The sequence below is a fragment of the Capricornis sumatraensis genome, chromosome 1 (genome assembly GCF_032405125.1).
Source record: "Capricornis sumatraensis isolate serow.1 chromosome 1, serow.2, whole genome shotgun sequence".
In the NCBI taxonomy this organism is placed as follows: Eukaryota; Metazoa; Chordata; class Mammalia; order Artiodactyla; family Bovidae; genus Capricornis; species Capricornis sumatraensis.
The window spans coordinates 80,429,388-80,450,341 of record NC_091069.1 but is presented as its reverse complement, the minus strand read 5'-3'; the positions used below and the strand labels follow the sequence as shown (position 1 = coordinate 80,450,341).

At 37.3% G+C, this 20,954-nt stretch overlaps 2 protein-coding genes across 2 annotated transcripts in view; one reads left to right on the top strand and one right to left on the bottom strand.

Moving 5' to 3' along the window:
* The first annotated feature begins 5,547 nt into the window (after positions 1-5,547).
* Positions 5,548-20,954, top strand: part of PLEKHH2 (pleckstrin homology, MyTH4 and FERM domain containing H2) — an 89,830-nt gene continuing 74,423 nt past the window's right edge. Inside the window, exons 1-2 of the mRNA XM_068977880.1 lie at positions 5,548-5,670; positions 17,830-17,892. Coding sequence (XP_068833981.1) covers positions 5,548-5,670; positions 17,830-17,892 — 186 coding nt within the window. The remainder of the gene's footprint in view (positions 5,671-17,829; positions 17,893-20,954) is intronic.
* Positions 15,056-16,505, bottom strand: C1GALT1C1L (C1GALT1 specific chaperone 1 like). The gene is given in 7 exon segments (XM_068986315.1): positions 15,056-15,388; positions 15,390-15,447; positions 15,588-15,730; positions 15,732-15,945; positions 15,947-16,084; positions 16,086-16,307; positions 16,501-16,505. Coding segments are annotated over 7 exon segments (1,113 nt in total).

The window sequence follows — 20,954 nt, the reverse complement described above, 5'->3', positions numbered from 1 at the left end:
TACTGAGTCATGTAGTGACTTTATGTTAAAACTTTTGAGGAACTGTTATTTTCCGAAGCGGTTGTACTATTTTTACATTCTCAACCGCAGTATATAGGAGTTCCAGTTTCTCTGCATCCTTACTGACACGTTATTACATGTCTTTTTTATTATAACTGTTCTATTTGGTATACAGTGGGATGTCATTGTGATTTTGATTTGCATTTTCCCTTATATTAATATTTATGATGTTAAATACCTTTTTATGTGCTTATTGTCCATTTGAATATCTTCTTTAAAAAATATCTCTTCAGATACTTTGCTACTTTTTAATTGTGCTTTTTATTGTTAAGTTGTAAGAGTCCTTTTTATTTTCTGGATACAAGTCCTTTATAGATAATGTGATTAGTAAATATTTCTTCCCACTATGTGGGTTATCTTTTTACCTTCTTTTTTTTAAATAAGAAATTGTTTTTATTTATTTTTGGCTGCTCTGGGTCTTCATTGCTGCATGCAGTCTTTCTCTAATTGCAGCAAGTGGGGGCTACAATCTAGTTGCAGGGGATTCTCATTGCCATGGTTTCTTGTTGCAGACCCAGGATCCAGGCTTGAGCTCACTAGTTGCAGCTTATGAGCTTAGTTGCCTTGTGGCATGACCAGAATGCCACCAGGGATCAAAGCCATGTCCCCTGCATTGCACAGTGGATTCTTAACCACTGGACCACTAGGGAAACCCTCACTTTCTTGATGGTGTTTTTTGAAACACAAAAATATTTAATTTTAGGTTAAATTTATCTATTTTTTTATTACTTATGCTTTAAATGTTATATTAGGAAACTGTTGTCTATTCAAGATCACAATGACTTATAACTATTTTTTCTACTACAAGTTTAGAGCCTAAGGTCTTACATGTAGGTCTTCGATCCATTTGGGGTTAATTTTTGTGTACGGTATGAGGTGGGGAACCAAATTTATTCTTTCACATGTGGATATCCAATTGTCTGGTACAATTTATTTAAAAAGAACTTTTCATTCCACCTTGTCAAAAATCAGTTCACTCTACATGTGAGGGTTTGTTTATTTGTGTATTTTAAAAAGTGGATTGAATTGCTCCCTTCCCCTCAAAAAAGAAATGTTGCAGTCCTAACCCACAGTATCTCAGAATGTGATCTTATTTGGAAGTATGGTTGTTATAGATATGTTTTATAAATAAAATAGAGTTGATGTATACTATTATGTTAATTTCGGTATACTACATAATGATTTCTTGTTTGCATACTTTATGAAATGATCCTCGTAAGTCTAGCAACCATCTATTCCCATACAAAGTTAGTACACTGACCATATTCCTTATGCTATATATTATATCCCTGTGATTTATTTGGTAAAGTGAAAGTTGCTCAGTCGTGTCCCCATGAACTATACAGTCCATGGAATTCTCCAGGCCCAAATACTGGAGTGGGTAGCTGTTCCCTTCTCTAGGCGATCTTCCCAACCCAGAGATCAAACACAGGTCTGCCATATTCTTTACTAGCTGAGCCACCAGGGAAGCCCAAGAATACTGGGTTGGGTTCAGTCAGTTTAGTTCAGTTGCTCAGTCGTGTCCAACTCTTTGCGACCCCATGGATTGCAGCACGCCAGGCCTCCCTGTCTATCACCAATTCCCGGAGTTTACCCAAACTCATGTCCATTGAGTCGGTCATGCCATCCAACCATCTCATCCTCTGTCGTCCCCTTCTTTTCCCGCCTTCAATCTTTCCCAGTATCAGGGTCTTTTCAAATGAATCAGCTCTTCGCGTCAGGTGGCCAAAGTATTGGAGTTTCAGCTTCAGCATCAGTCCTTCCAATGAACACTCAGGACTGATATCCTTTAGGATTGAATGGTTGGATCTCCTTGCAGTCCAAGGGACTCTCAAGAGTCTTCTCCAACACCACAGTTCAAAAGCATCAATTCTTCGGCGCTCAGCTTTCTTTATAGTCCAACTCTCACATCCATACATGACTACTGGAAGAACCATAGCCTTGACTAGATGGACCTTTGTTGGCAAAGTAATGTCTCTGCTTTTTAATATGCTGTCTACACTTAGCAGCAGCAGCAGCAGTAGCAGGTTGGTCATAACTTTCCTTCCAAGGAGTAAGCATCTTTTAATTTCATGGCTGCAGTCACCATCTGCAGTGATTTTTGAGCCCCCCCAAAATAAAGTCTGCCACTCCTTCAACTGTTTCCCCATCTATTTGCCATGAAGCGATGGGCCCGGATGACATGATCTTAGTTTTCTGAATGTTGAGCTGAAAGCCAGTTTTTTCACTCTCCTCTTTCACTTTCATCAAGAGGCTCTTTAGTTCTTCATTTTCTGCCATAACGGTGGTGTCATCTGCACCCACTGGTGTGGGTAGCCTATCCCTTCTCCAGTGGATCTTCCCGACCCAGGAATCAAACCAGGGCCTCCCACATTGCAGGCGGATTCTTTACCAGCTAAGCTACCAGGGAAGCCCTTATTTGTTATATAGCTGATATAAGAGGTTTGTGCCACTTGATCCCCTTCACCTATTCTTGCCCCTGTCCTTATTTCTTTATTTCTGTACTCATAATTTTATTCTGTTGATCTGTCTATCCATCTATCTATCTATCTATCTTTATGCTAGTACCACACAGTCTTAATTACTCTAGCTTCGCAGTAATTTTTGAAATTGTGTGAGTCTTTAAGATTGTTTTGAGTATTCTGAATTTCTGTATGCATTACAGGATCAGCTTATCAGTTTCTGCAAAATATGCAGTTAAAATTTTGATAGCGATTGTATTGAATGTTCATATCCATTTGCAGGTATTGCCATCCATACGAAGACTTCCATTTCTTTAGGTCTTCTTTAATTTCTTTCAACGATTTTTTTTTTAGTTTTCAGAGTACAAATCTTGTACTTTTTTTGTTAACATTTACTCCTAAATATTTAATTATTTCTGATGCTGGTGTAAGCAGAATATAGTCTTGATTTCATTTCTGGAGTTTTCCTTGCAAGTGTATAGGAAAACAATTAATTTTCATATAGTGATCTGGTTTCCTGAAACTTTTGTCATCTCAAATAGTTCTAATGGCTTTTTTCTTTTTTTTTTTTTTTATGGATTCCTTGGAAGTTTCTGTGTATAAGACCATGACATCTTAAAATAGAGATAGTTTTAGTTTTTCCTTTGCAATCTATGTGTTTCCTATTTTATTTTCTTGTACTGACCAGACCCTCCAGTGTGACACATTAGAAGTGGCGAAAGCAAAAAGCCTTATGTTGTTTCTGACCTTACGCGGATCAGTCATTTACAATTAAGTGTGGTGTTAGCTGTGGGCTTTCGTAGACACTTCTATATCAGGTTGAGAAGGTTAACTTCTATTGCTATTAATAGTTTGTTGAATGTTTTTAATCATAAAATAATGTTGAATTCTGTCAAGTGCTTTTCTCTGTGTCTGTTGAAATGATCATATGGTTTTTGTCTTTAATTCAATTCATATGGTTCATTACACTGACTTCCACTTGTTGAAAAATGCTTGTTATTTTTAAAGATGTAGAAATTTTATAGTGGAACTAAACAGGTTATTTTAAGTGTAGAGCAAAAATTAATCAGTATGAAATACTCTTCTTGTTACTTAAGACATAGACGGTTCCCTATATTTCTGTGCAGTGATAAGAATGGTTCAAGACTTAAGCATTTCATTTTACATCTGCTTTCTATTTTTAAGATTTCATCTGTATTTTCTTCTTTGTCCAGTCTAAAGCTAAAGAGGAAAGAAATGAAGTAGCAGTAGAATTGAGAAAGAGTTTGTGTGCGTTGACAGTAAATGCTATTGTAAATAATGAAAAAGGTCATTAACATGGTTAATATCCTTAGGGAAAACTCTAAAACAATGGGATGGGGCTTTTAGAAAAAAAAAAAATGAGGAAAATGATTACTTGCTCTACAGGAAGATTCCCTTTACATTATGGCTAGAATTCAGTAGCATCTGAAAGCTTTGAGATGACCAGGGGACTCTTAATGAAGTTGTAGCCTTTGTAGAACAACTTTGCTTATATTTACTTCCAAATTACTGAGTGGTAATATAAATATTAATATGAAAGCTAATCTAAGCACAAAACAATATTTATGCTAGGAAAACAATCATTTGCAGGTTTTAAAAACTGTTATAGGTTTAAGAAGGGGTTATATTGCATGAAATATTGGGAAAATCAACTTGGTTAATTTGTGAAGCAGACATGTTTTTGTAAAACAAAAGAACAGAATAATATGCTTCAACTGCAGTTCTGTCCTGGGATTCTGAGTTTTGCTGTCATGTATAGTCCATGACTGAAGCGACTTAACACATAGCCCATGACTAGGGCTTGGCGTCTCCAGAAGAGCCATTCCGAATGCACATTTTGTCAGTTCATAACGAGGGCAATTCAGAAACACATTATAAAGCCATTTATGAAAATGACTTGATGAAATAGTAACATTTAAAACTACATTTTCAACACCCAGAACTAGAAATAGTTGTGTTTCCAAAATCGAGCAATAGTTTTTTGCACTTTAGAATTGCAAAATCTGTGTCCCTGCTTCTTGGCTTCCCCCTTACACTGTGATTCTCCCTGGGATTAACCTCCTCCAAAAAAAGGTTACTATCATGGAATACCCTGATCCCAGATTTATTTAATGTAGGTGGTTCCAAATTTCACATTTATATGTTTTCTCTTCTTACACCAAATAAAAATTATCTAGACTTGCACAGGGTCATAATACTTTGCCCAGTTAAATATGCCAAAGTGTTTGTTTTGAAAGATAACTTGGACAACTTAATGGTGGTGGTAAGTAATAATTATAATACAAATCTAAGCCATAATTAAAACACTGATATGAAGTTTCTTTAGGTTATTTTTATGCAGGAGACATAAGAGATGCTGGTTCATTCCTTGAGTCGGGAAGATTCCCTGGAGAAGGGAATGGCAACCCACTCCAGTATTCTTGCCTGGAGAATGCCATGGACAGAGGAGCCTGCTAGGCTGTAGTCCACGGGGTCGCAAAGAGACACGACTGAAGTGACTTAGCACACGCACATACAATACTACCAATGGAAGCAAAACTAATAATTTTGTAAATTTAATGTGGTAAAATTATGAACTGACAGATTTTTAAAAATCTTACCTGTTGAGCGGAGCTAAAATAATGACAGTACTCTGTGTGATACTATTACGGTGTCCAAAGTGATGTTAAGGACAGCAATATTTAATTTGTTCCTTACCTATCTGTGAGAAGAATGGTTCGTTATTGCTGAATTCCCCCTTTTTCTTTCTAGATTGCTGAGACATGGAAAGGTTAAGTTACACAGAAAGTTTAAATAACCCAGTTGGGCCTCCTTCCCTGGCCTCATCTCTCCTAAGTTCTTTCCATGAGTAGTCACCAGGTTCTGGAATTTATCTTAGGAGTCAAAACTTGCCTTTAGATATCATTAGATGGTAGCTAGAATGTGTGCGTTGAATGATTTAAGGAATTATCCTGAATGCTAATTGATAGTATGCTGTTTGAATGCGTTCTTTCCTAGAATAATTATGGCAGAGCTTTCTGAGACAGAAGGGCCAGTAGATTGGAAAGAACGTTGTGTAGCCCTGGAGTCCCAGCTCATGAAATTTAGAGTTCAAGCAAGCAAGATACGAGAGCTCTTAGCAGAGAAGGTAAGCTTTTCTCCCTCACCTTTGTTAGTAAAACATCAGTTCTTTGGGGCCCATTTCATTTATATTAAGTAATCTCAGTACTTTAGGAGGTAAACATTTAAAAAGTAATGAATATCATTTAATTTTTTGTCAGGGACCTGACACTCTATTGGGCATATTCTTTTGCTAGTTTTAGAATGGATTGGACATTAAGACAAAAAACACTTCTTTGCAAATACTGGTGAACTATCTAATAATTGTATGTATTTGATGACTGTAGAATTAATTCATGCTAGAAAGAACAGCTATAATTTATTTGATTTTAGTGTGGTGTGATAGCATTTTGATCTACTAAATGTTTAGACAAATTATCTTTAAAGTGATTATTGATCATTCCCTGTGTAAGGTAAAATACAGTAAAACATTATATATGGAAGTATATGCCTATTTAGGAATTTGTGTTGACAAACAATGTATCACTAAACTATAGAACTGAATTAATATAATTCTGTGCTTCTCTTAATAGTTCTAACCATGTAATTAAAATTTCATTTATGTCATAGAATTTTTTAATATATGTGTATAAAACCAATAGATTAATTCATTTGTTTATTCATTCAACAAATATTCATTGCAATGTGTTCGTGCCAGACACTGTTCTTAATGCTACAGTTACAAATCTGTGAATAAGACAATGCATGTTGCTATTTCCAGGGAGCTTGGATTCTAGCCCTGCTGTGTCCAATGTGGCCGGCACAACCACAAGTGATTAGTGAACACTGTAAATGAGACTAGTTCAAATTGAGATGTGTTGGAAATGTAAAATACACACTGGATTTCAAAGATTTAGTTTGTAAAAAGAATATGAAATACCTGTGCAATAATTTTATATTGATTACATGTTGAAATGATAATATTTTGGACAAGAGATTAAATAGAAAATAGTAAAATTATTTACCTGTTTTTAACTGTAAATATGGGTACTAGAAGTTTTGAAATTATATACGTAACTCACATTATATTTGTATTAGCAGTGCTGTCTGGATGGCTATATAAATGGTATTAATGATCGTTCAGAACTGACCAGAACTTACAGGTGGTTTCTTAAACTCTAACCTGCATAATCCTTTTAGAGTGGAGACCGGTACACATATCACATCTCTAAAAATCGTGTTAAATCTTATTTGCATTGCCAACCAAGAATCTCTTAGCACAGAAGAATTGCAATAAAATCCAGTGAAACACCATTCACTTTAACCTTTCAAATGTATCCTCTTAAATTTTTGTGCACTAATAGCTTTTAGATGCAAAGACTAAAGTTACTCTAATCACTTTGGGCTAGAGGATGACCCGGTCATAGGTTTTGTGGAATGAATCCCCACTATCAATTTACTTTATTTATCACTATTAAAATAAAAAATATAACTTGAAAAAAAAGTCCCAGTCTGATTATCTCCAAGTTGGGAAAGCTTATCCTAACTCAGAGTTAGTGACTCATGCTTTGTCTTTTGCTCCTCTCTCTGTAAAAATCATTTCCCAGGTTGTACTATGATTGTCCCCCATGTAATGATTTTAGCAATATCACTAATTATAACCTTGCTGCTCAACCTCACTGGACACGTCCCAAGTGTCCCACGTACCTCAGCCCTTCAACAGTTGGCCCGCTGTTGACCACAGCCTCCTATTCAAAATTTTCTTGGTTCCCTTGACTGTTGTACTCTCCTGGTTTCTTTATGGACTTTCTCTATAAGAGGTTATAAAAAGTTATGCTTGTTGGGGTTCCAATTAATTGACCTCTAAATTCTTAATGCCAATATTTGTTTTGTTCTTCAGTGGGCTTGTCGTAAGAAATTTCTTTGTGAGTGCCCATTTTGTAAATTTTAAAAGTGTAATTTTCTTTGTAAGTAAGATTATAAATAGTTTTTGGTCATTAATTTAGTTACTAAATTTTCTTTTTTCTTTGTCAGTGAATAAAGATTGAGAGGAATATTATTTCAGAATTGCTGTTTTAGGTGTGGTTTCTTTTTCTTCTTCTTCTTCCTTTTTTTGGTGTCTTCTGTAATTTTATTTGTCTTAAATCCTTTGACAGATCTCAGAGATGGAGTGATTCATATGTGTTTTATACAGTGGAAAGAGGATAAACATGCCAAGTTACTCATGGCTTCCCAGTAAATATATTCAACACCAAAATAAGAATAACACTTTTTCATGATATTTTCTGTATTTTTTGCTATTTTTTTGTCTGGATTAAAATTTATTTTTGGTACCCACCCATAAAAATATCAAATACTGGTATTAAAATAAAAATACCAAACATTGATTTATTATGTACTAAGCACTGTACAGATATGATTTATTTAGTTATTATAATAACAACCTGTGAAGTAATAGGTTTTATTGTTCCCATTTTACAGATTAGGAAACTGATGCTTACCATGTGCCAGGCAATCTTCTAAGTACTTTATTATTTTTTTAATCCTTATAGCAGCCTATGAGGTAGATATTATTATTCATATTTACACAAGAGGAAACTAAGGCACATAAAGTTATTTACCTTGACTGAGTTCATGCAGAAATGTAAATGATGAAGTTAATATTTGGCCAATATTTGTAAATAGGCATTTTTTTGGGGGGGCTTCCCTGGTAGCTCACCTGGTAAAGCCTGCAATGCCAGAGACCCCAATTCAAATCCTGGATTGGGAAAATCCCCTGGAGGAAGGCATGGCAACACCCTCTAGTATTTTTGTGTAAGAACCCCCATGGCCAGAGGAGCCTGGCCGGCTACAGTCAGTGGGGTGGCAGACAGTCGGACACGACTGAGCAACTAAGTGCGGCATTTTGTTTTTAGAGCCTGAATGCTTAGCCATCACCCTGTATGACATCTCTAGTCTAGTTTTATTACCACATTCCTTGCTTTCTCTAATATTCTCACCTACTCATCTGTTGTCTTTTCTTTTCAGTCACACAACATATAAATCCATCTCTGCTTGGCAGCATATGTCTGTGTAAGTTAGGGTGTATGTACGTATGTAGTAATAACAGTTTACATAACGTTACATATTTTTTAAGGCAAACCCTGTTGCATTGCTTCTGCATGCCAACCCAACTTGAGTCAAATATCGCGTTCCAGAGGCTAGTCTGTTCCCATCTGTGATCTTTGGTTTTGTGTTAGAACCAGTTTGCCCCAAGGATTCTTCCCAATAGTTCTCTGTACCTTCCCTCCAGATGGATGCAGGCCTAAAGCTGAAGATTCTTGAGAGAATTCTAATTTGATTCCTCAGCTCTTTGCCAGGAATTCTGTCCAACTTTTCTTTTCTGCTACAGTTCTGGTTCTTGGTTCTCTCTTCTTGGCACTGATTATAGACTGCTAACACTAGGTGCCAACTATGGATCCTAAGCCTTGACTACAACCATTAGCTAGCTTAAACCCCACAATAACTCTATGAGGTAACTATTATTATCCACAATCTAAAGATGTTGACATTAAGACTGAGAGTATTTGAGCAGGAGGCCCAGTATCACACAGGTAACAAATAGCAGAACTGGCATAAAACCTTAGATCTTTCGCACTTTTTTGTGATGCAGCTAAAAGAGTGCCTGGCATATAGAAGTAACACATTATTATTTTCCTGTATCTTTCTGACTGGACACACTGGTTAAGTATAAAAGGAGGACCTAAAAATTATAATTATTTTTTTTAATATTTAGAATATTTTATTATTTAAAATAATAAAAATAACTATTTTATTATTTAAAAACTAAAGTAGTATAATTATAGATTGATAGACATCTTTCTGAATTTTTTTAGGAAAAATGTGTGAGAGGATCTCAGAGTGTTCCTATAATTAAAGATGGATTTCAATTTTATATACATTGTATATTTTGGAGATTAGGATTAGGAGAATACATGGGATCTTTTTAAACTATTTTTTTCACCTATTTATTTTTCCATTACAATTTCTAAGTAACTTTGAATATTGAAGCTTGTGAAGAAAAGTCCTTATTGAAATCTTGGGCAAATCCCACTGTAAGTGGGAGAGGTCTTTGGAGGAATTTAAGGAATGGTGTTGGAAATATCTCTAGTATGCCAAACATAAACGCTTCAGGGAAGCTGAGATTTAAGTAGTTTTCTACTTTACAGTATTACTAGTTCATTTTCAGAGTCGGGGAGGGAAAGGGAAAGTTTATTTTTCAGTTGAAGTGAATGTTATTTCCTATTAGTTAGATTTTCAGTGAAAAGAAAAAGGTGAAACAAATGAAGAATTTTCCCTTTAGGCATCAGCATGGCTTGCATAGCCTAATGCTGCCTTTATCTGATACAGCATTGCTGTCTGGCAGTTCCTACCACTTGACCTTCCTCTTGTCAGTGTGATTTCCCTGAGGTGGTCTAGGATTCCCATCTAGGAATAAGGAGTCCCTGGACAGCATTGTGTTTGCTTTCATATAACAGTCCAGTCAACACCACAGTTATCCTATTTAAATCACATATGTCCTGTTACTCTTTTGCCCCACCTAATATTTCACAGCACATTCCCTAGTGGCTCAGATAGTACCTGCAATTTGGAAGACCCAGGTTCAATCCGGGGTCAGGAAGATTCCATGGAGAAGGAAATGGTAACCCCCTCCAGTATTCTTGCCTGGAAAATCCCATGGACAGAGGAGCCTGGTGGGCTACAGTCCATGGGGTCGCAAAGAGTTGGACACAACTGAGCAACTGACATGCAATGAAAATTGTACATATAATAATAATAATAATGAGATTTTCAGGCTGACTTAAGGTTATTTAAAAAAACTTTATTTGGGGGCTGTTGATTGAGGCTATTATTACTATTTTTACATTTTTATTTATTTATTTGGCTGCACCAGGTCTTAGTTGCAGCATGCAGAACCTTTAGCTGTGGCATGTGGGATCTAGTTCCCTGACCAGGGATCAAACCTGGGCACCCTGCATTGGGAGTTGCAGAGTCTTAGCCACTGGACCACCAGGGAAATCCTGAGGATATTATTTTTGACAACAAGTTTTTTTAAATGGTGTGTTTCCTTCTGCAGTAGGTTTCTTGAGATCATACAGCTTAAAATTGTTTCTATTATGTATGTTAATGATTTTAAGTTACTAGTAAAAGATTCTTAGGCCAAAAGAATAGAATACAAGGGACAAAAATAAAGACAGATGCTTCCCAGCCAAGGATTTTGTGGTTTCATGTATCTGGGACTGATTTTCATTTGGTTCTGTATAACTATACACTATGGGTGGAGTTTATAAATACCTAAGCAGCTGTGGTTCAACTAAAAGAGCACTAGGGATTCTGAGCATGAAGGCTCACATCCCATCCATGTCACTGGCTGGGGGCATTCGAAACACCAATTTCCTAATGTTTCTAACTGGAATAACAATTTCTGTCTATGACATGGCTATGAAATAATGTATTTGAAAATTCCTGGTTCCTGAACTCTTATGTTAATTCTTTTTAAGTTCTCTTCCTTGAATTATCTTTCTTTCCTCTGAGATTATTTTCCACTTTTATGTTTGATTTTTCTTTTTCAGGTGGCAAGCTTTTCTCAAATGTCTAATGATCTTTGGTGGTCTGTTTATATTTAAGGATGGAATATCTGAAAAGTTGACCAACAGTTGTGTATAAAATCAGTGCTGGTTGACTATCAATATTTGCTTTAGAATGAGTGGGTCTGAGACTGCTTATTACACCATGAGCCCATAAATGCCACAGTTGTTGGACTAGAGCCCTCCAAGTAATTTATTCAACTTCATAGGAGAAGAACATTCAGTCTTATAACAGGAAGTAAATGGTTAGCTGCTGCACATTCGGCACATGGGGATAAGTGAGAAGGTTTCAGAGAACTAGTTGGCTCTAAGGCCACATGTTTTCCATTAATACCCACTATTCCCAGCCCCACACTCACTTCCCCTGTAGGTCTTTGCAGGGTTGTACAGGGCATTCAGCTCTAGGGGAGAAGTTCAGGATGCTCCAATGCTTATTGTAGGCTGTGGTCTCACTTTTCCTCTGGTTTCCAGTAATATGTTCCTCATGTCCACCTGACATCTCATCAGAAGAACCTTTACCAGCCATCATTTCTATCAACAACCTGGTCACAGTCCTTAGCTGTGCACCCCAGGAAGACTGAGGCTTTCTCTATAGCTTTCCTGTTCTTCTGACCTCTCACCAGAATTGCTTTAATGGTCTGTTCATGGTCATGTAGGTTTTTTCTACCATGTACCTTAAAATTCTTCCAGTCTCTATCATTACCCAGTTCCAAAATTGCTTCCACATTTTTAGATATTTGTTAAGCAGCACCTCACTCTCAGAACCAGTTCTATGTCTTAGTCTATGGGGATTGCTGTAATAAAATAACAACAGACTGTGTAGCTTATGAACAATAGAAATCTTATTTCTCACAGTTTTGGAGGCTGGAAGTCTGATACCAGGATTCCAGCATAGTCAGGTTAGGGCCCTTGTCTGGGTCACTGACTTCTTGTACTGTTACCTGGCAGAAGGGGCTGGGAGCTCTGTAGAAACTCTATTATAAAAGCACTAATGCAATTCATGAGGGGCCCACCCTCAAGGTTTAATCACCATCACATTAGGCATTAGGATTCCAAGATGTAAATTTGCCAGAGTTGGGGGCAAACATTCAAAGTGGTCCCCTTTGAGAAATTATTCAGTCTTTTAAAAAAAAATGACTTTGTCTTTTTAGAGCAGCTTAGGATTCACAGAAAAATTGGGTGGAAGATATAAATTTTTCATGTATTCTCTGTCCCCACACATGTATAGCTATCCTCATTATTTTTCTTTTTTAAAATTTATTTATTTTAATTGGAGGCTAATTACAATATTGTGACGGTTTTTGCCATACATTGACGTGAATCAACAATGGGTGTACATGTGTGCCCCCCCGTCCTGAACCCCCGCTCCTACCAACCTCCCTGTCCCATCCCTCTGGGTTGTCCCAGTGCACCGGCTTTGAATGCCCTGCTTCATGCATCAAACTTGGACTGGTCATCTATTTCACATATGGTAATATACATGTTTCAATGCTATTCTCTCAAATCATCCCACCCTTGCCTTTTCCTACAGAGTTGAAAAGTCTGTTCTTTACATCTGTGTCTCTTTTGCTATCTTGCATATAGGGTCATCGTTACCATCTTTCTAAATTCCATATATATGCATTAATATACTATATTGGTGTTTTTCTTTCTGACTTACTTCACTCTGTATAATAGGCTCCAGTTTCATCCACCTCATTAGAACTGACTGAATTGCATTCTTTTTAATAGTGAGCAATATTCCATTGTGTGTATGTACCACAACTTTCTTATCCATTCTTCTGCTGATGGACATCTAGGTTGCTTCCATATCCTGACTATTGTAAACAGTACTGCAGTGAACATGGGGGTACACATCTCTTTGAATTCTGGTTTCTTCAGTGTGTATGCCCAGCAGTGGGATTGCTGGGTCGTTTGGCAGTTCTATTTCCAGTTTTTAAAGGAATCTCTACACTGTTCTCCATAGTTAGCCATCCCCATTATTAACATCCCTCACCAGAGTGGTACATGTTACAAACTGTTCAACCTACATTAACACATTATTATCACCCAGAGTTCTTACTTTCACTCTTGGTGTTGTACATTCCATGAGTTTGGACAATGTATAGTGACATGTATGTATCATTATGGTATCATACAGAGGATTTAGTGTAGTGGTTAGTCATTCAGTCATGTCTGACTTTTTGCGACCCCGTGGCCTGTAGCCGCTGTCCATGAAATTCTGCAGGCAAGAATAGTGGGGTGGGTGGCCATTTCCCTCTCCAACAGAGTACTTTCACTGTCGTAAAAAGCTTCTGTGCTCTGCTTATTCATCCCTCTCCATACTCTCCCCCAGCCCCACCCTCAGCACCACTGATCCTTTTATTGTCTCCATAGTTTTCCAGAATGTTAGGTAGTTAGAGTCATACTTTATGTGGCCTTTTCAGTTTGGATTCTTTCACTTAATAATATGTTTTAAGTTTCCTTCATGCCTTTTCATAGCTTGATAGCTCATTTCCTTTTAGCAGTAAATAATATTTCATTGGTTTTACCACAGTTTATCTATCCAGTCATCTATTGAAGGAAATCTTGATGGCTTCCAAGTTTTGGCAATTATGAATAAAACTGCTGTAAATAATCTGTGTAAAGTTTTTATGTGAACATAAGTTTTCAACTCCTTTGGGTAAATACCGAGGAGCACACTTGCTGGATAGGATGATAAGAGTATGTTTAATTTTATAAGAAAGCATGCAGTGAATGAGAGTTCCTGTTCCTCCGCATTCTTGCTAGCATTTGGTATTGCCGGTGTTCTGGATTTCGGCCATTCTCATAGGTATGTCAGTCATTTATTTTCACTAGCCAAAGTCTACAAAGCAGCAACCCATTTGTGGATTTTCCTGTTTTCCCTGGGAATCTCAAAAATATTCAAAATTGAGGATAAGGCTGCACAAGTGTAGAAATTCCTCTGAAAATGCAGTGTCGTTGCATTGTAGAAATGATGTTATGGTGTAGAAATGATATTTGTCAGCATATTGTCAGTAGTGAAGGGATGTGATGTCGGTGTTTGCATGTCAGTTAATTTTTTTGTTTAAGCACTGTCCTAGACAGGAGATACATTGCTTGTCCAACTTCTTTATGTAATGCGATAGTCTATAACAGAATCAATAAAATGCTGTTAGACAACAGTACTTGTTTATTAAACGTGAAATGTGTTGTACTGATGTGCTCAGTTGTGTCCAGCTGTTTGCGACCCCATAGACTGTAGCTCACCAGGCTTTTCTGTCCATGAGATTTTCTAGGCATGAATACTGGAGTGGGTTGCCATTTCCTTCTCCAGGGAATCTTCCCGACCCAGGGATCAAACCTGTGCTTCTTGCGTCTCCTGTACTGGCAGGTGGATTCTTTACCACTAGTGCCACCAGGAAATATCTTCACAAAAATTAAAGGTGATATGAGGTCCAGAGAATGCCTATTTATGTATCCAAATATTTTAAAATTCTTCCAGAATCTAGATCCTTGCAATAAACTACCTTAAAAAAATATTGCCATGTGGACAGGCAGTTAAATTACAATATATGGTGACAATGAAGTGTTTTACACTTTTATTATCCAATAGAAATATAAAGTGAGAAACATGTAATTTTATAATTTCTAGCAACATTAATAAAATGAAAAAGAAACAGTAGATGAAATTAATTTTAATATTATATTTTACTTAATGTGACATTAAAATATCATTTCAAGTGAGTCAATATGAGCAATTACTGAGATTTTTATTCTTTTTGCAATAGGTTTTCAAATACTGTGTTATTGAATGAAGTGTGTATTTTACAGTTCTACCACATTTCAATTTGGACTAGCCACATTTCAAGTGCCCTTGGACAGCACAGTTCTATCATTTCCCAGTCCTCTGTGATTTTCTGAACCATCTGGAGACAAGAAAATCAGTGTGTTGCTAAAATAATGTCCAAATGCTCTGGACTGGTACCCGCCATATGTCATTACTATCATATTTTCGGGAGTCAGTCCATTAAAAGTAATAGCTATATCTGAACAGCAGCCTTCTACTACTTGCTCAGGGTTATGAGACATTGTCTCTTGAATAAGATATGCGGTTGGTTTTGTGTTAAATAGAATTCTTCTTTGGGAATCCTCTTTACTTTCTGCAAGAACTCCTGCATATTTCAGGCAGACTGCTAAGCTGCGTATCTTCTGATAAGTTCCAAATCACACTTGGATTTGCATACTTTTCGGACTTACTGCCCTGGAGAAGGAGATGGCAACTCACTCCAGTATTCTTGCCTGGAGAATCCCATGGACAGAGGAGCCTGGTGGGCTACAGTCCACAGGGTCACAGAGTCAGACACGTCTGAGCGACTAAGCACGCATGCACGGAGACTTATTCAGAAGTCTGTTAATTCTTTTCATAGCTCCCATAGTTAAAGCAGTTCCTCCTCCTACTGTCATGAAATCAAGGTTGCCAGATGTTACAGTGTGGCCCAGACATAAAGGCTGAGATACATCCTTAGTAAACTGAATATACTCTTGAGTTTTCAGTGACAGCGAGTGTAGTAGGATGTGCCAAAAAGAACCAGTTGCGGCTGTTGCTGCGCTTTCCAGAGACATATTTGTCCATTTTTCTCATCTGTATCCACATGCCATTTTTTATCTTAGACCGTAATTTTTCATTTTTAGTACTGTGGTGCTCTGCTTTGTCACAGTGTTTGGTATACGATTCTTTGAGTACCCAGTAATGCCATCGGGTTTTCATGGATGATACAGTAAATACAGATACTTTTACTAAGCTCCATGTGCTGCACTTCTGAAATGTTTAAGAGCTCTTTTGTAGTTTGGTGGGCAAAGGGATGGTGCTCGTCATGGTCTTGAGTTTTACCTGTGTCGACTGGTAATTTGCCCAAACATAGGTATCAAAATGCAGCAAATGCTCCAAACCAGTACAGCTTTAAAAAATTATGTATTCATAACAGAAACCACCTTTAAGGCATTGAGAATAACACATGCCTCAGCTGGGATTCCTGTCACCCATGTGGTCCAGAGCTGGCAGCCTTGCTTCCTGCTGCAGGAAGCCACTCCTCCATGGTTTTGAGAAGGGGGTGATCTGTTGTATCAGCCATGGGTGCTGTTGTATCACACCCAGGATGCTGTGAGTTTGAGATGCTCTGGAAGTTCAGGGCATCTGAGAATGTCCACCAGCAATAAAAGTGACAGTGAGCATAGGTTGAGCCACAGATGGCTCCAGTGTTGACCAGACTTCAACACTCAGAAAAGAATAATTCAAAATTTAGTTTTACATCATGGTTGTGTATTATGTTAATTTGTATTAGATCCTTTTTAAGACTTTTGCTTTTTTACTTACTCAGTTTAGTATTAAAATCCCCAAATTTTTTTTTTAATTTCCCACCGTCTGATATCTTCAAACATTTTATTATCCACAGAACTTTCAAAAAATACCCAAATATTTTTTCAACCTCTGTGCCGTATGCTTTTGTGGACATATGTATATTTTATCAGAGTATCTTCCATACTCTTTCTATCACAATCTTTTTAAGAATTAAAACTACTCAGTTGTGACTTACACATACCACCAGTGAAGCTTATGAAAATGTACCACTTTCTGATATCACTGGGACTTTTTTCCCCTATATTAAGCCTGTTTCAGTGTATGTTTTTTTTTTTTTTAATTTTTTTTAATTTATTTTTTGTTGAAGTATAGTTGATTTATAGTGTTGTTAGTTTCAGGTGTACAGCCAAGTGATTGAGGCTTTTTAAAAAATATTTATTTATTTGGCTATACTGGGGTCTTAGTTGCAGCATGTGGTATCTAGTTCTCCAATCTAGTTCTAGATTGAACCTGAACTCCTTGCATTTAGGAGTGCAGTTTTAGCCACTGGACCACCAGGGACATCCCATCAGCTTATTATATATATATGTATATACGTGTATATTCTTTCTCAGGCTCTTTTCCTATATAGGTTATTATTACAAGATATTGAGTATAGTCCCAGTACTATACAGCATGTCTTTGTTGGTTATCTGTTTTATGTGTAGTAATGTATATATGTTAGTTGCTCACTCATTTCCAACTCTTTGTGACCCCATGGACTGTAGCCTGCCAGGCTCCTCTGTCCATGCAATTCTCTAGGCAAAAACACTGGCGTGGGTTGCCAATTCCTTCTCCAGATGACTTTCCCAACCCAGGGATCGAACCTAGGTCTCTCGCATTGCAGGCAGATTTTTTACCATCTGAACCACCAGCCCAAATTCCTAATTTATCCCTCCCCCCATCATTGGGACTTTTTGATCAGCAAAGCATATGACATTTGAGGTCTTACTATTATCTTAGATTTAATTTACTATTCTTAAAATATGATGACCAATAATTTCTAACATATAGTCCAATGAAGAAAATTCTACTGATTAATACTCATGTAGTACATATTACAAAGAGTATCAAAATTTTGGTATTTTGTTTGATCAGTTTTTACATATGCCCTGAAAGAAACTTTAATGTGCTCAATTCTGTGTAATTAATATCCATTGAAGTATTTTAAGTGTTCCTAAAGAATTCCAAAAGGGAAATATGAATTTTTCTATTTTTTATGTCTTTTCTCACATTTCAGATGCAGCAGCTTGAGAAACAAGTTATTGATGCTGAGCGTCAAGCAGAAAAAGCTTTTCAACAGGTAGGGTATAGTTTTGGTTAAAAAATTTTCTTTTGCCTCTACCAATTTAAGCATTGTTTTGCCCAAAATAATCTTGAAAACAGTTTTCAGCTGTCCTCTTCATTTTGTCATTTATGCTGTTTATAAGCTAGCTCCATAGAGAACATATAGAATCTAACTTTGTTTTGTCCCTTAACAAATTTTCAAAAGGTCACAAATGCTTCTATTAGGAAGTTTCACTTATAAAAAAAAAACCTCGAATATTAATTTTATGGTTATGCCTAGCCATAATGACGTTTTATGTATAAAGATGTTCTTGGCAGCTTTAGTTATAGTAATAAAGAGTTGGAAATAATATGAATGCAGTATTATAGGAGAATGAATTAGTGAACTGTATCTATTCCATAAAATATTAAACAACCATTAAAAATAACTATTGGTGGTGGTGGTTTAGTCGTTAAGTTGTGTCTAACTCTTGTGACCCCCATGGACTGTAGCCTGCCAGGCTTCTCTGTCCATGGGATTTTCCAGGCAAGAATACTGGGGTGGGTTGCCATTTTCTTCTCCAGGGGATCCTCGTGACCCAGGAATCAACCCTGGGTCTCCTGCATTGCAGACAGATTCTTTACTGACTGAGCCAGTGTAGAAAGATGTTTAGAGTTATATCGGGAAAAATATATACAGATTTTTGTATTTAACATGTTAACAGATGTGGGGGCAGGGTGAGTCAAACCTGAGTTTAAAAAAAGCTGTTAGGAAACACTGAAATTTAACCAGAGTTATAATTATAGATGGAATTATAGATGATTGGTTTCTTCTTGTTTATCCTCATACTTTCTAGTTTTTGGTTCTGGTACTACTTTTACTTTGAAAAAATTAAGTTTTGATAAGTCAGTTAGCCCTTCTTAGGCCTTGCCCACAGTAAAATGAGTGGTTTGGATGAGCCTACCAGCCTTAAAATTTGCCTAAGGAGCATACATTGGTAAATTCACATTTTATGAAAAGATCTCTGTCAGATTCAGTCAAGTCAAGAATTTCAGAAGTCTTAAATACAAAATTGTTTCTTCTCAGAAGTGTATATTAAGTTTCTTATACTTGCTCTAGGCCTGTTACGTTTGTTTCTTCAACTTGAATACTACCAAATCTTATTTTCATCTGAAAGACTTAATTTTACACAGTAGATCGTTTCAGTGGTCTGACTAACTTAACCCAATTTAACCTAATCCTTAGTTGTCTCTTTTTAAAAATAATTGTGTTAATGACTTTTTTTTTTTGGCCATGCTGAGTCCTTGTCGCCGCACAGGCTCTTCCCTAGCTGCGGTGAGCGGCGGCTGCTCTGTGGCCGTGGTGCCCGGGTCTCTCACTGTGGCGGCTTGTCTTGTTGCAGAGCACAGGCTCTGGGGCATGTGGGCTTCAGGATTTGGGGCTCCCGGGCTGTGGAGCACAGGCTCAGCAGTTGTGACGCATGGATTTAGTTTTTCCACGGCGTGTGGGATCTTCCCGAACCAGAGATCAAACCCTTGTCTCCTGCATTGGCAGGTAGATTTTTTACCACTGAGCCACCAGGGAAGCCCCCTTAATTTTCTTAAATTAATTATACTTGAAGATAAGATCCATGGGATTCTCCAGGTAAGAATACTGGAGTGGGTTACCATTTCCTTCTCCAGGGGATCTTCCCGAACCCAGGGATCGAACCCGGGTCTCCCGCATTGGAGGCAGACACTTTAACCTCTGAGCCACCAGAGAATCTTTAAACTTTATTATGCAAAATTCAAGCACTATAAGAGTAGAGAAAATAGATAACGAACCCCCATTATCAACTTCAGCAATTAGTTGACTCACAGCTAGTCTGCCTGCACCCACTTTTTGCCTCCCTATCCTTATACAAGGTTATTTTGAAACAAATCCCAGATAGCATATGATTCTACCCAAGAGTGTTTCAGCATCCCATCTAAAAATAAAGACTTAAAAGTCATAACTGCAGGTACCATCACCTCGTCAAAAAGTTAGCAATAATTCTTTAAAACTCCAAATGTAGATATTGATATAAGTACTAGTAGTAATGGTAAGGATGTAAGCTGTGCTTGGTTTTTTGTATTTTATTTTCCTTAGCTGATGGGACCAAGTAGTAATTACTTATATCTACAAAAAGCCAATAATTAACAGTAAAGCCATTAAAGGCCAGTTATATTCTAAAAGAAAGATTGTGTTCATGTCATTCTCTGTCACCCTACGCATGTGTGCTAAGTCTCTTCAGTAGTGTCTGTCTCTGCAACCCTATGGACTGTAGCCTGCCAAGGTCCTCTGTCCATGGAGTTCTCCAGGCAAGAACACTGGAGTGGGTTGCTGTGCCCTCCTCAGGGGGATCTTCCCGACCCAGGGATCGATCCCGTTTCTCTTAGTTTCCTGCGTTGGCAATTGGCTTCTTCACCGCTGGTGCCACCTGGGAAGCCCTTGTCACTCTGTGCCAAATGGCTTTTCCTGTAGTGGGCCCTCTATGTGTGTCGCAGCTCAGCCTGAAGCCTTGCAGCGCCTGTCTGTCATTCTGTCAGCTCTTTGACTTCCAGGTCTCCTGCACTGTCTTTCCCTTTCTGACTTTGGTTTCCTGGTGGCATCCCTCTTGGTTGCTGCACTCACGGCTATCTCCATGCATCTCTGTCTCTTCTGCTACTTTCCCTTTCTCTTCCTCTCCCTTTCCTTCCGTTCCCTTTTTTCCCTTTAACTGCCTGTATAGGAAAAAAAGAAAGAAATTAAAGATGGTTTTGTTTTGCCTTTTCCTGAGTTAACTTTCTAAATTGATATATGCAGCAAATTTGTTTAGTTCTGAAAATTAAAGTAAATTAAATATCTTTTTTTTTTTCAATTTGTGGTTTTCATTTTCCCCCTGTTTGGTTTACTGGATCTTGAAAGGAAGAAGGAATCCTTATTCCCAATTTAAAAAAGGAAACCATGGCAATTTGTAGCCATCAGTGCCCAACTCCTGGTCTTAAAAGTTAACAAGAAGAATTTCTTATTTGAAGTTGTTGTTTGAGTATATTGGGTTTCCCTGGTGGCTCAGCTGGTAAAGAATCCACGTGCAATGG